This window comes from Eublepharis macularius, chromosome 6 (assembly GCF_028583425.1).
Source record: "Eublepharis macularius isolate TG4126 chromosome 6, MPM_Emac_v1.0, whole genome shotgun sequence".
Classification (NCBI taxonomy): Eukaryota; Metazoa; Chordata; class Lepidosauria; order Squamata; family Eublepharidae; genus Eublepharis; species Eublepharis macularius.
Window position 1 is genome coordinate 59,232,233 of NC_072795.1, and position 14,730 is coordinate 59,246,962.

Consider the following 14,730-nt stretch of genomic DNA (forward strand, 5'->3'; position numbering starts at 1 on the left):
ATAAAAACCAATCTTGTACCAGAACTGCACAACAACAGAACCAGAATCATGTCCAGTGCCAGTGATCAGCATGATCAGGCATCTATCAGGGGCCATGAATCAGCATGGAATCTACTATCAAGTGGAACTCCTACAACTGACTACCAATATTGGACAAACAATATGCCCAAAGAGCATGTGCTATGGCTCTTACCCAATCTACAACAAAGATGTGATGTTCTGAGCGCGCGCGCACACGCACACACAAAAGCTGGGCAGGCTAGCCTGGGGCTTATTCCTTCCTGCCTCTGCTCCTTCAACTGGACCATCACTAGTGTCATCCTGGGAGAGGAGAAATGAGACCCAGACCAGCCAGCCCAGTTTTGCAGCAAGAAAAAAGGGTGGTGGAAGGGGGAGTATAAGAGCAAGTATGCCTTAGCCTGTCCAGCAGAAGCAGCATGCATTATGTATGAAGGGAATCTATGTATATCACTTGCTCAGGACCCAAACATCTGAAGCCAGCTTTGGCTGGAAGTAACCAATAGGCGTGAGCCATGGCTGAGGAAAGAAGAAGCAGGCTGACCCAAAGCAGACTGAACAGCAGAAAGTGCATCTCAGTTTGCTGGATTAAGCCAAAACAACAGAGGAGAAGGAACTGGGCAGCATATTATGCGCTTTTCAACAAGTTGCAGCATCAATCCATGGAAACACACACACACAACACACACACATTTTGCAGTTCAGGCACTCACACATTGTGAGCATCTTGCATCTTAGTTAATTCTTGTATAAGCTATGCTTCCATTTATTCAGAAACTCAAATGCAAAGAGCTATAAAACTAGTTCTATGATCACTTAAACTAAAACCTTTAAGTAAGACCCTAGGCTGGTTTTTAACTCATACAGCAGCCCTTCTTGCAATGTGGCAAATTCTTCTTGTGAGGGGAGTTTCAAGACAATTTGTGATTTTTCACTGAAATCATCCATTCCAAGAAATGACAGTCAAACATTCCATCAGACGAGCACATGTCTCTTGTGCAAGGCTAATAGATTCTTCCAATCTTGACCAGATTCTCTTACAGAATATTAGAGAGCACTTAAGGTCAAATGACTGGCATTTACTATTCACTTACTACACATGAAATTTCTATAAGTACTAATGACACACTTAGACCTACATCTTAGTGTGACACTTATACAGGCATAAAAAGGAAATATGTATATGAAACCATACACAAAAGATGATGGCTACAGAACAGCCGCTGTTAAATTAATGTTACCAAACAACAAATCCCTGTTTTCAGCTACTAGAGATTTAAACTAACGCTACATCTAGACTCCCTGCAGGAAAAAAAATCTTTTTTTGTTACAATTTTTATTTTATTGTGAAAAAGTTAAAACAATAGTACAGAAAGGAAAAAAGCATATAACTAATAAAGGCCTACAATGGCCTACACATACTAACAGAAATAAAGACAAAACTAGCTTAATAGTTGTATTATTTAGTTATTACAGTTTTTCCTCTACGACACTTCAGCCTTTTCACATCAATAAGCTTGTGGTCTAATTTCTTTTTATATGTGTGTGTTATATGTTTTTCATGTGTGTGTGTGTGTGTGTAATCTCATCTCCTTAACATCCCAGCTCCTTATTCTTACTTACACCAATCATTAGTTCATTTTTCTTCTTCATTTGCAGAGAGTCATCAAGGGTTTCCAATTTGCAATGTATATAAACAATATTTTTATCTCTCTTTATAACTATGAGTTTGGCTGTCTCAACTAAAACCCACATCTTTCGAATCCATTCCCTCCACTGACAGTAAATAAACCATTTCAATATTTCCCCATATGACATTTAAAAAAACATACTCTTTTTCCAAATTTTTATCCGTATTTCCCAACATATAAAACTCCAGTCTAGACTATAAATTGATCTTTCAAATTCTCATTAGCATTATATAATTATAGCCAATTTTTTTCATTTTGGTACCACTCTACTCCACCAAGAATAATAAAATAATCCTTCCTTCCATTCCCCTTTCCAATCTTTAATTTATATACTTTTAGTCCTTTTTATTATTCTATCTAAAAGTATATACCATCGATAATTTTACAGGGAGTTCTCCTTAGGAATTTAACACAATAAATTTGGGGCCCACATGTTTTCCTTTCATCCATTATTTATTTCTGCTCAAAGTTCTTTGCTCAACTCCTCATAACTGTTCTATTCTTATTCCTCTTCTGGTCTAGGATATTCCTTTTTCTTCCCACTTTTTCCAGGATGATCCAAAAAATCTCCATTTTTATAATAACCTTCTTCACAACCTGAACTATGACTTCTCTTGTTAAATTTATTTTGGGTTGCAAATCTGGTATAAACCTGTGCATTCCATTTCCACTCTTTGGGTATATATATCTATAAAAAGCCAGCAAATACCTTGACCTTTCTTTGCCTAATACCTTCAGCTTTTCTTTCTTTGCTCCCACAAAGTAAATTCCTTCTCAAACTCCAGTAAAGTCAAATTATTTTGATGCATAAAAGTCCAATAGTGTTATTTCTCATATCCAGGATGGAATTTTATTAAGCCAGAGTTTTATAGTCAGGAATGTAAAATAGTTTCAGGAAAAAAGAGACCGAGACTTTCCAGTGTGAGTTATGCTGTTTCCCCAGCTTATCTCCTTTCAAAGTTATTCTCCTTCACCTTGCTTTTCGCCTTCTCCAAGCCAAATTTTTACACTTGCCAAGACTAAACATAGCCTTCATCAGACGCAGCAGAGTCACCTTATATCCATTTAAATCTTTCTTTTTTCCAGTATAAACTCCTTCGTATATTCATTTCCTTTAATTCTTATTTTTCAACATAGAAAGCACATCCAAATTAGACGAGAGACTGTTTTTCACCCAAGCCATATAAACTTCATTCTGTGTCACAGGTTCCAGACTGTAGTTAGAAATTCAGTGAGAAAATTTAGTAGGTTAAGAATGGGAGGTGGTCATCTTTCACTCCAGCGCAGCTTCAGCGATCTCAGCTGTTCAACATTCAGACACTGCCCCAACATGGCCCAGGCAGTAAATCCTTCCATTGAACTGACCAAATGAGGCACAAATGGGTATCTTCCGATCACTCTCTATCAAGAGTGATGAACGGATGGAAATTAACTCTCCAGCCGATAAAAAACAGCTGTGTTGTCTCTCCCACAGACATGGGAGCTTCAGGAAGCCATTGCCTCCCGAAGGAAAAAAATCTTTGTAAAACACTCTTAACAGCTTTGTTAATAAGAGTGTGCACATTTGATTACAATCAACATTTTCTTTAGTATTTCTCCATTATGTAGTTGCATCACATATCTACACTTATTAGACTTTCCACCCACCATTAGTTTAGAAACCTTATCAATTATACTTGCACCAGTATCAGAAAAAAAAGATTTTATTTTTCTTGTGTCCTATATGCAAGAAAGATAGTATGCTTTCACATGAGACCAGACCTTCCTATAATAAGCATTTATAATACTTTATTAAAATAAAAACTAAACCCAATTACACTGACACACTCAATTATCATACTAGTAGAAATCAAGGCTTTTTTTCAACAGGAACGACTTCTGACACACCAGCAGTTTTGCAGTATGATCATGAAAATACTCTCTCACACAATATACAACCCAGACAAATACTCTGTCACATGAAGATATCTACACAAGTCAGAGGTCTTCTGCTCTATTTAAAAAGATTTAAATAAGGGCCAACCAACTGTTACATGCACATTTGTGTTTGAGATTTATTATAGCAGTTTTAGAAAGGGTTTAGAACCAAAAAGCAGAATATATGTAGACTATCTGTGCTCACCATCCCCACCTGTGCACACTACCTATATCTCCATCCAGTCTGACTCCTCCACTTCATTAATGAACAAATTCCATAGTGGCCTCTATGGCCAGTACTCATCTGTCCACCAAAAGTGGAAAAATAGACTGCATCATACCTAATGGTCCTCACAGAGGAATGATTCAAGCTCACTGCATAGATTCTACCACCGCCCCACTCTCATTCCATTATTGGCTTAAGGCTCAGCAAGCTTTAACAGAGCTCAGCAATTAGAAACCCTGTAGAGTCTTTATCATGAAGACTTCCAATACTTAACATGTGCTATTAGGATTAACTTTAATAATAAATTAGAATTAAGTCACATGCACACTTTTCTGTGAGACATGGTTGCCAGAAGCAGAACTAGTATGTATTATATTCTGATGATGTTCTGCATGCTTTCTTCCACTGCAAATCCCTGCTATGTTGCAAGATATACAGGGATATAACCCAACTAAAATTAAGTATTTTTAGTTCCACTGATTTCTGCTTAACTCAACTGAACAGAAAAGCATTTTACTTTAATTATATCATGCTGCAGAAGATTATGGTCACCAGTAGAGGAAACTCTGTCTGAACTGTCTAAATCAGATATCCTAAACAAGTAAATGAGATGGATTGCCAGTATTGGATACTAGAGAAAATGTGATGCTTGCTAAGATGATTTCTAATACAGTAACAAAAGGATAATAGAACCAAATTGGAGTGCAGTAGCACCCTGAAGACTCTATTATCTTTGGTAGGTCTTTAAAGACAGAATTCTGCTGCATCTCTCTCTCTCACACACACACACATATACACGCGCACACACCAAGCTAGAAAACTGATTTAACCATGGCAGTGCTGTCCAGATAGTCACCACACTTATTTGAACTAGCTACTGCCATTCCTTCACAAAAAGAAAATAAGACACTTCACTATTGACACTGCCTGACTACTTAAGTCAATGCAAATGTCTGCCTAGGTCAAGCATAGCACCTCTTGCAAGAACTGTAAAATGTCTTGTACTAGAGGCCATGGGAAAATTTTCATCTTCTTTTGTTGACTTCTAGCACAAGGAATAGTCTCAAACACTGTATCTACTTAACAGATAACCATAGCCTATAGAACACTTGAGAACATATGCAGCTTGAATACAAATCATTTCAGATCATCACTATAGCACACTTTGAAATGTGGAGCTGTTCATGCAGGCTACATGCACAATGCAGCAGTACTATACCTTTGCCTTCTCAGTCCACGAGGGAAACAAAGTCAAGAGAGAAAAAAAGCCAGAAATCAATATGGAAGAAATAAGAGGAGACAGAAATAACAAACAACATATTGGGTTGGATTCGACCAGCTTTTCCACTGGCCAAAAGAGAATGGATCCCTTTAAACCACCCAAAATGCTATGCTGGGGATCCTAAGATGGCATGGATAAAAGCCATGTAAGATGAGAATTCTAGTAAGAACACATAGTAGGTGAGATGGAATGAAAAAGCTGACTGTATCCAATCCACTGTTATTTCCAACAAAATATATTTATTCAGCAAGAGGCCAACACATTTCTGCTTGGAATGGTACATATAATTTTTTCAACAATAGGAGATAAAAATGGCACATTCTTTTTTGGCATGTAGACAAAAGCCTTTTTAAATACAGAAAGTCTCCAAGCCAATGTGATGTTAAATAAGTAGCTGGAACAGTTACAAAAGTTAGTTACTTGTATTTCCTACTAAGTCTACAGTACAACTTGGCCAGTTTCAGAAGTTTTAAATAGCAAAATACAATACAATACAATACAATACAATACAATACAATACAATACAATACAAACACACACACACACACACACACACACACATATATATACACACCCTAATACACCCTAATATACCCTAATATACAGTAACATATAGAACACACCATAGAAATTAAATTCCAAATAACTCTTAATCCTGAATATACATACATACCAAATATCAACGCTAGCCCATGGGATGTTCCTACTGCTATGAGACTTGATGCTGCCTAAACAAAACAGAGAAAAGATTCAGGTTGAAAAGTGTTCTCATGGCTTTTAAGCATCTATCAATACCCAAATACAAGGAATGGGTAATGACACTGAGTCAACAAAATGGGTATCAGAAAGAGATTAAATTATATTAACAAAAGGAGTAAGCTTTCAAAGTAGCCAAGCCACAGACAGTTGCTCCAACACAGAGGGTCTAAAGATTATTCCACAAACAGAACTACACAAATTGATCCTAGTAATCTTATCGCAGGAACAGGTAATTGGATTATATTGTATCAAGACTTTTTGATTTTTTCCTTAGAAGTTCTTTCAATATTGTTTACAGCAGGCTACTATGGCCCCATTAATTGTATCCAAAGCTTTGGGTACAGTTTTATTTCTGTCAGTACAGAGTAAGCAGAAGATGGAATTAAATAGCTTTGGAAAAAATAAGGCACACAAAACATAATAGAACTGAATACAATCAGAGCACTGAATAAAGCATTTGAAAATTAGAACAAGCATTAATAATAATCACAAGATATTCTCTAACTCTTTATACACTTACTATTGCAGTGGGTAAACCAGCATCCACCTTGGCCTGGAAGAGAGAATATATTATGAAATCAAATAATGCTTCAAAAATGCAAATAACAGCTGGTTAGGTTTTCTTAAACGTGTAATAAATAGTCATCTGCATGCCAGATATATTCCAAGGCTTCCCAACTTGCTATTTGAAGTTCACCCTCTTTGGGCTATGTGCTTGTCTTGTTCATCTTTTTTGATAGACAGCTCTCATTAACAAAAACTTGAACTTAAACATACTCTGAAGTACCATTAAGGATTGAGAGAACCCAAGTGGCTATGACTGGATACTCAAGAGTGGATTTTGCTTTGCCCATGAACTTAAAATATCCCAAGCACAAAGCTGTAGATGCATCACTAATAGGGCCCAGGTCAAGCAAACAAGTAACTGCAGAATTAGGGATTCAGATGTGGAATCAAACTTGTTCTTCCACTGCACTCTCGACCTGGATTCAGCATTTTTAGTTAAAAGCAAACCCAGTCTGCTCCAATAACCTGTTTTTTCAGACTTCTCAAAGTAGTAGAAACTCATCTGGACCGCAGGGCACTGTGAACAAGCGTTTCAAGTACACAGCCATGTTAATATAGTAACTGGCACAATGATCTTGCTATTATTTTACAAAAACTAATTAGATCCTTCCTAATGAAACAAGAAGTTGCCTGTTTTAGCCTCAGCATCACACTGAATGTTCAGTGACTTCCAATAACTCTTCCTTTGCACTGCTTTCAATAATACAGTGTCATCATAACCCTGGACACCTGAGCCCTAGGGGAGAAGGGGTGGAACATAGGCACTGTCCAAAGCATGCCAGCAGCCCTGTAACAGGGCAGAAAGAAGCACACAGAGGGCCAGTAAGAGCATGCCAGGAGAAGACAGGAGAAATGACCTACTCAAGGGCAAAGTTCTCCTTGGAAGAAAAGGCCTACTCATGAATAGGCATAATGCAGCAAGAAATTGGCAGATCCAGGAGGATTAAAACTGTCCACCTGAGGGAGGCAAGGGGAGAAGTACCTGGCTGGCACCAGCTAGGAACAAGAGTGATAATAACAACAGTTCATTTGTATACTGCTCTTCTGATTAGTGCCCACTCAGAGTGCTGAACAAACTAAGTGTTATTATCTCCACTATGCAACTGAGGAGCTGGGACTGAGAGGAGTGGCTTACCCAAGGCCACCTACTGAGCTCATGGCAGTAGTGAGATTTGAATCAGCAAAGTGCTGCTTAGTAGCCCAACTACGTAATCATCATGCTACAGCCAGCCTGGCTTGAGTTCTCTACAGTGGGTAGGAACACAGGACTTCCCTGAAGGTGGCATTCTTGGCAAAGTAGCCACAACTACTTGTTGGCCAGGCCTGGGGGGGTGCTAACTATTGCCAGCTGTGGCCAAGCCAGAAGAGGCAGTAGCCAGAGCTAGAAACAACCAAGACTAGGTGAAAGACCTCCGCAGGGGAACCAGACCTATAAACCTGGGGGAAAGAAGGTATTAGGGGGCAAACAAGCGCAGCTAAAGGGCAACAGTTAACCTTAGAAACCTCTGGCTAGAACTGAGCTAATCATTAAAAAGAACAACCTCAGCATCTCTTGAGTATTGCTGTTGACTCATCTTTGACAACGTGGATACAATGGAACACCTCTGGGGGATGGGCCCCTTGGCCACAGAGGCATCACAGACAGACATTAACGAAAGTTGACTTTATAAAGGAGAAAGAGCTAAATCTCAATAGCATACATCAACATTTTTCACACCTAAGGAGTCTCTTCCAAAGATTACACTAGTAATAGCTAGTGCCAAAGCTAGCTATTCCAGCTAAAACATTTAGGGAAGCATATGAGAGCCTAAGAAGTCATATAATTGGACCATCTAGCTCAAAACTATTCCACCTGAAATAGTTCTCCAAAGTTTTAGATACAGGTCTTTCCTAATATCAGTATTAGAGATACTTTAGCTAAAATGCCTGGGGCCTTATGCATGCAAAGCATATGCTCTGAAATTGAGCTACTGCCCCTCTGGAAACGTGTATGGCTATGTTGTCCATCTGCCACAATAAACAATTCTGAAAAAGAAAAGAAAAACAAGCTTACTGCTGCAGATGCTATTTGTGCAGAAATTCCTTTCAAAAGTGACAGCCGTATTACTGATCCATGGACAGAGAAAGAATCGTGATGCTTCTTCTTCCTTTGTAAAGAAAGAAGGATATATTGGAATATAATCATACTTCACTCTGCATGTATGTACAACCAAATAAGATGCAACATGCCCCAGTATTTTGACAGAGAGCTATTAAACTTCTTTGCAAGCATACAAACAGGACAAAGGAATTGAAACACCTAGCAAAACCCTGCATCTTATTTAAATAAACCCCTTTGTTCAGCCAAAGAGAAGTGCTCAAAGTAATTGCAGAAACACCATTTCAGATTTACATCCAAGCACTTAGGCACCAGGCCAATGTAAAGTATGCAAGTTGACAGAAGCCTTACCATACCATACTCTGAAGGTGCCATATTGCTTTTTGCCTAAATATTAAATATATAGAAAAAAGTTTAAGCCCAAGTAGAAAATAAAAATAATCTTTTCTATCAACTGATAAAGACATTTAAAACAAAGATTAAATGAGCACACATCAGTAAAAAGGAAGGCTATATTTTATCTGAGTAATTAGATCAGTTCCTCACACAGATGATCTTAATATTATTCAATTATTAACCTGGAGGATCATCAATAGAAAAACCTAGGACTTAGTTAAAGCATAAAAATGAAGTCAAAAGAAATACTACATCTTAACCATTCAAAGCATCAGGCTAATGAAATAACAGATCCTGATCCTTCTTATAGTCCTAAACTCAGAAATATATTGCTTAAAGACAGAAGAAAAATGTGTGCAGTCCATGCTGCTGCAATAGCTTTATATTCCATGTTGTTTCTCTTATCCAGCTGGCCTTGCCCACTTCAAACAATAAATAAAAGATTTATATTTCTCTTATAAATGGCTACCATCTGATTCATAAATTTCAGGATGTGCTCACCAATCCTAAAAACGATTTCCATCTAAGCCTGTATCGCTAAACTGCTATATAAAGGCATTTGCCAAATTAGTCACCTTTTCAAGTGAGTCCTATCCCCACTGTCAGAGCTAGCAACAGAAGAGGTATCATAGGAGTGGGTGTCAATATTATCTATGTTTAGAAGACAAGGATCTTCAAGAACAAAAGGCTCCTCTTCATCATCTGTCTGAGAGAGAAAATATACAGCTTCTTAGTCACTCCATGACATGTTAAGCTACTTCCAGCAGCAAGCATTGCCACAATTTATTACCTATAGGTAAGGCACAGTGGTAAATGCAGCGCAGGAAGACAGTCCTCAATTAGAAAGACCTCTCGGTCTGCATAAAATATACCTGAAGTTTACAAAATGTCAGAAACAAAAAAAAATGCCCTGCAATGCTGATTCACAAACTGGTTTTTAGGGTTTGTCATAAGAATATAGTCTCATTTACTAATGCAATTTGAGAGGAGCTTTATGTTACAGGAAGCAAAAAGAAGTGAATGCGCAGTTGATTTGGGCATCTTCTTTCGAATCTCTTGGCATAATATGAGAAAGGGGTAATTTCTGTGCCTTTGTCAACTCACCTCATTTAAAATACTTTCCAGTGTTGGGGGAGTATCAACCTGGGGAATATCAAACTCCTTGTCATCGATCTAGATGAAGAAGAAAACGTATTAAAATCTTTCACAGGCTTTCACAATTAAATATGCCATGCAGTTTTTAGTTTTAATATATTAAATTTTTCAGAAACATTCCAAGTATGAATTATAGCACAAAAAATACAATATATGAAAGATAACCAGTTTGATGATGATGAAAGTCTTCTGTTACTGCACATATAGTATACCCTCACAAATCAGGGCTATTTTGTTTTGTCTGACATGCCAAACACTGTTATTGGCCTCCTCGCTTTTTTTGTGTTGTGTGTGTGTTTATTGAATTGGTTTTTTTAATCATTTTAAATTATCCTTTAAGTTCAAAATGTTTTAATTTCTTTTTAGTGTTTTAATGTTCTCCACCTTGATGTCCCTATTTTGGGTACAAAAGCAGCATACAAATATTTTAATAAAAATAAATTGTATTTATTTTACTGATCATACTGATCAGCAGCACTGGAAAACCATCCTATAAGCAGGGGAATGCAGAGGAAGTGTTTTACAAAAAATGATTGCATACCTCTGAGGTTAGAGATTTTTCATATCTATAATCTGATCAAACTGTCTGAAGATCACAAAGAATATTCCTACATAAATTTACTTTAGCATGCACACTTACAATGTTATTAACCTGAAACTAGCGTATCTGACAAATAGGCAATAGAAAAAGCAGGTATATAGTACAAAAGGAGCTGTGAAAAGTACAGGACAGTCACACACTGAGAATACTTTTTCTCCCCAAACAAAAATGGAATTAACTTAATTCTTACTAGATCACTCTTGGAGTCCAGTTCCTTGCTCAGTTCAACCACAGACAGCTTTGGAGAAGAGGCTTCTTGGCTCAAGAGCTGCTGACTTAATTCATCTGTCACAGAGCAAGAGCCGTGGTCTGGATCAAGGTTCTGACCCTCCATCTTTGTTTCATCTTCCATCTCGCCTGTCCCCACCTCTTTAAAATGAGAATGTTCATAGAAGAAAGGAGATTTAAAGCATGTCTACTTTCAGGGCCCACATACTTGTAATTGCTATGCATCAACTGACATACCATATCTACCCTACTGAAGCCTATACTGTCACTTCAGAAAGCCTGCAGCAAATAAATGTTCAGACTGTAAGTGAATGGATCACTCTTTGTGACTAAAAGCCCCTAATTTAACAGCCAGAATATTTCTATATGGTAGTTTCTTACGCTCTCAGCTCAGTCCTTCATTGTTAAATCAGAAGTATGTAAAGGAAAATAGGTATATTTTCCTGGGTGTCAGCAGAGGCATATCTCAGAAGGTAGCTGTATGGACTGTACAGTCCATTCTAGTCTCTTAAGGAGACCCATCTCTTTTATTAATGGACAGGCGATCAGCATGAACTGAAATGCACAAACTGAAATGGAACAACTCCATCAACTCATTTCCCCCCAGCTATCTCACAACCTAACTAACTCCCTTCCCCCATCTCAGCATCACCTTCCCCCATCAGTACATGGCTGGATACAGATTCCCACATTCCACTCTAAGCATACACTTCCAATAGCCACCAACACATTGCAGCTGTCCACAATGCAATCCTGATTCTCCAGTTTAAATAGGATGACAGCCATCACAGTTTTTCAGAACTCTGTCACAGGATGCACATCAAGCCTGCTCCCAAGAAGCTGTGAGAATATGCACTAAATGGATATATGCTACTGTACCTACCAGTAAATATAAGACCTAATATTATCTATATATAATGTTATCAATGCATCTGGCATTTTACAGAATAATTGCAGGAAAACAGGGCTCTTACAATCTAAAATTGCTTAAACTTATTCAAACCCAAATCACTCTTGAGTTGTTAATTACAGGGAGACTGAAATGCAATTGCAGATCAACTTTCCTGTGTGGCATTTAATTTGATTAGGAGCAAAGTATAAGCACAATTTTAAATGTTTTCCACACATACACACAAACAACAAGGAAGAGCTGAAAAGAGGGAATGCGTGAACACAGCTGTAACTTCAATAGTGGAGGAGGACTTAGGAGTTATGCCAAAGTCTGGGCTGGAAAGATGGGTTGGGTTTCATGCATGGATTTATAGGAAGTCCGACAGCCTGACATCCTTCTCTCTATATAAGCATTGTAACAAACATAAAGAGGCATTTTAATGCTCCAGGACAGCAGAGTGGTAGCCCTGACCCTGGAGTAACAACAGGGTGCAAGTTACATGAACAAAACGAGACACACATTAGACTGACAGGCAAAGATGTCCTGCCACTCTCAACCCATATCAGTATCTTTATGACAGCTGAATAAAATCTGGACTGAAGCATTGCTCCTCCACTATTAGCAAATATTTAGCCTGGCAAGGCCAAAGGCACAGACCAAAGCGCTCTAGGCTCTTAACCCACAGCCTGAGACACCAAGTGAGGGTTGTTCAAAAATGGAAAGCTACAGTATTACCTATAGTAGAAGAGTGGCTGGAGAAAATGATGGACTATGCTGAGATGGCTAAACTGACATCTTAGATCAGGGAAAAGACACTAGACAAGTATGAGATTATCTGGAGTCCCCTTATAGACTTTTTGCAAGAAACAGAAAGAGATGACCTAATAATTTGTTCTTTCAAAGATTAGGGAGAAGGAAAGAAGATTGAAAGGAGGAGGAGTTACTTATGGTAATTTTAGAGTTAGTATATAATACATAATATCGCTATACCTCTTCAAAGAGAAAATTGGTATGTATTCCTATTCATATAATATTTTTTCTTTTTCCCCCCTCGTTTGCTCTTTTCTTCCTTTGCTTTATCTTTTAGAGATATATCTTTTTTTTCTTTTGTATGTTTTTATAATCAAATTTAAAATTTTAAATAAAACTTTATTATAAAAAATAGAAAATACACCAAGTGAGGGTCCAGCAGATCTAAGACCACTCCAGGGTGTACATTGCTATTTGCAAGGGTTTTTTTTTTGTTTTGTTTTTAAACTGCAAATTAATAAACTGAATTTTCGTATTTTATTTATTTTATTTTATTAATGTCATTTATAGTCCGCCCTTCTCACTGAGACTCAAGGCGGATTACACAGTATGAGGTTAGTACAATCCATATCAAGTACATTTCAATACAGTATCAAGGACATTTCATAAACAATACCATAGGGTAAATAGACACAAGTTTAAAAGACATAGTAGTAACAAGAATCCAATACAGAGTAGAAAAAATACTAAAGCAGAACATAATCAATTCTAGGCCTAACATTAGACAACATGGAGCACAGGTGGTACACAGGAGTACATATTTAAAGCAGCAGATAATATGTAAGGCAATATAGTGATGAAGTCTAGGGTCCCTAACTCATAAGCCGTTGAGATCCCCATTGGGGAGAAACGCAGTATAAAGATACCGACAATAAGAAATATTAATTATGGTAACCCACCTCACACAATGATGCACAGTTTCGGGAATTTTATATATACGTGTACAAAAGCACTTTTTAAGATAAACCAACAGAGCCAGAAAATTGCTGTCTGGCCTCTGACAGGAGGCTGGCTGTACCAAAGAGGAGCTCCACAAACCATAACTCAGTCAAGCTAAGCAAGACGGGGCTCGCTCGAAGCTCCCCGGCCCCCTCGAGCTCATACCTGATCAAGAAAAGACGCAGACGGAGCCCACCCGGCTACATCCCTGAGGCGTCTTAGCAACCCCAGAATCCAGCCGCCCTCACCCTCGGGATCTTCCAGCCTCAACCATTTACTTCCGCCCGAACCAACGCAGCCTCTTGGCCCGGCGTCTGCTTAAAGAGACCGCGCGCGCGCTTCGCCACTAAGCTTTAGACTTCGTCGCGCCCCCTTCTGGCTCCGGAGTAAAATGAACTCCGGAAATTGCGCAGAGCGCCTTGTTTTCGTCGTGGTTCAATTTCCTTGGGATTTTGACTGGCGAAAAGCTGGGAGGGGTTGCGTGCAGTGTTAAATGCTCTGTAAACATAATTTATTGAATAATATGTTTTTTTAAAATGTATTAATAAAACCAGGTTTTTTATCTTCGTTCCTTCGTCATTCCTCGCCTTAGAAATGGAAAGCTAAAATCGAAGGTAAAATGTACCTATGTTGAAATGGAATAAAAAACCCAAAACTAGAAAACAAAAACCCTACTAGAGGTTTCAAGACTGTGCGGCGTATTCCAGCCGCAAATGGCGCGATACGCTTTGATCAATCCCTTTAATGCTATTTACAGTGCAATCCAAAGAACACTTTCCTGAGAGTAAGCCCCACTGAGTACATTTGACTAGAATTCTTAGGAAGGCTGTGTTCGGTAAGAATGTATCAGTGCAATCCTATAAACGTATGGTTAGAAACTAATCCCATTAAATTCAGAGAGACTTCATCCTTCCTGTGTTTGGAATAGCAACCTCTGAACAGCAAAGTTCCTGTATGACGGGACCAACAGGGCAATCCTATGCAAACTCACCTGTGACTAAGCTCCACTGGATACAGTGGAAATTACTTCTGAGTTCACATAGGATTGTGTGGTAACTATACAATACTATACAATGTTACACCATTGACTTTAATGGACAGTAATAACTGCATAAAATTGCGCTGCAGTCCTAAACAGTTTCAGCATTCTA

The 14,730-nt window shown here is 38.2% G+C and overlaps 1 protein-coding gene across 2 annotated transcripts in view; it reads right to left on the minus strand.

Moving 5' to 3' along the window:
• The window catches only part of VPS8 (VPS8 subunit of CORVET complex), a 146,601-nt gene extending 132,750 nt beyond the window's left edge, over window positions 1-13,851 (minus strand). For both annotated transcript variants that reach the window (XM_054982279.1, XM_054982278.1), the window contains exons 1-7: window positions 13,745-13,851; window positions 10,901-11,079; window positions 10,059-10,127; window positions 9,530-9,660; window positions 8,514-8,607; window positions 6,414-6,446; window positions 5,808-5,862 (exon numbers count right to left, since the gene is read on the minus strand). In XM_054982279.1, the coding sequence (XP_054838254.1) occupies window positions 5,808-5,862; window positions 6,414-6,446; window positions 8,514-8,607; window positions 9,530-9,660; window positions 10,059-10,127; window positions 10,901-11,062 (544 nt within the window). In that variant the 5' untranslated portion in view covers window positions 11,063-11,079; window positions 13,745-13,851. The remainder of the gene's footprint in view (window positions 1-5,807; window positions 5,863-6,413; window positions 6,447-8,513; window positions 8,608-9,529; window positions 9,661-10,058; window positions 10,128-10,900; window positions 11,080-13,744) is intronic.
• Between the last annotated feature and the right edge of the window lie 879 nt (window positions 13,852-14,730).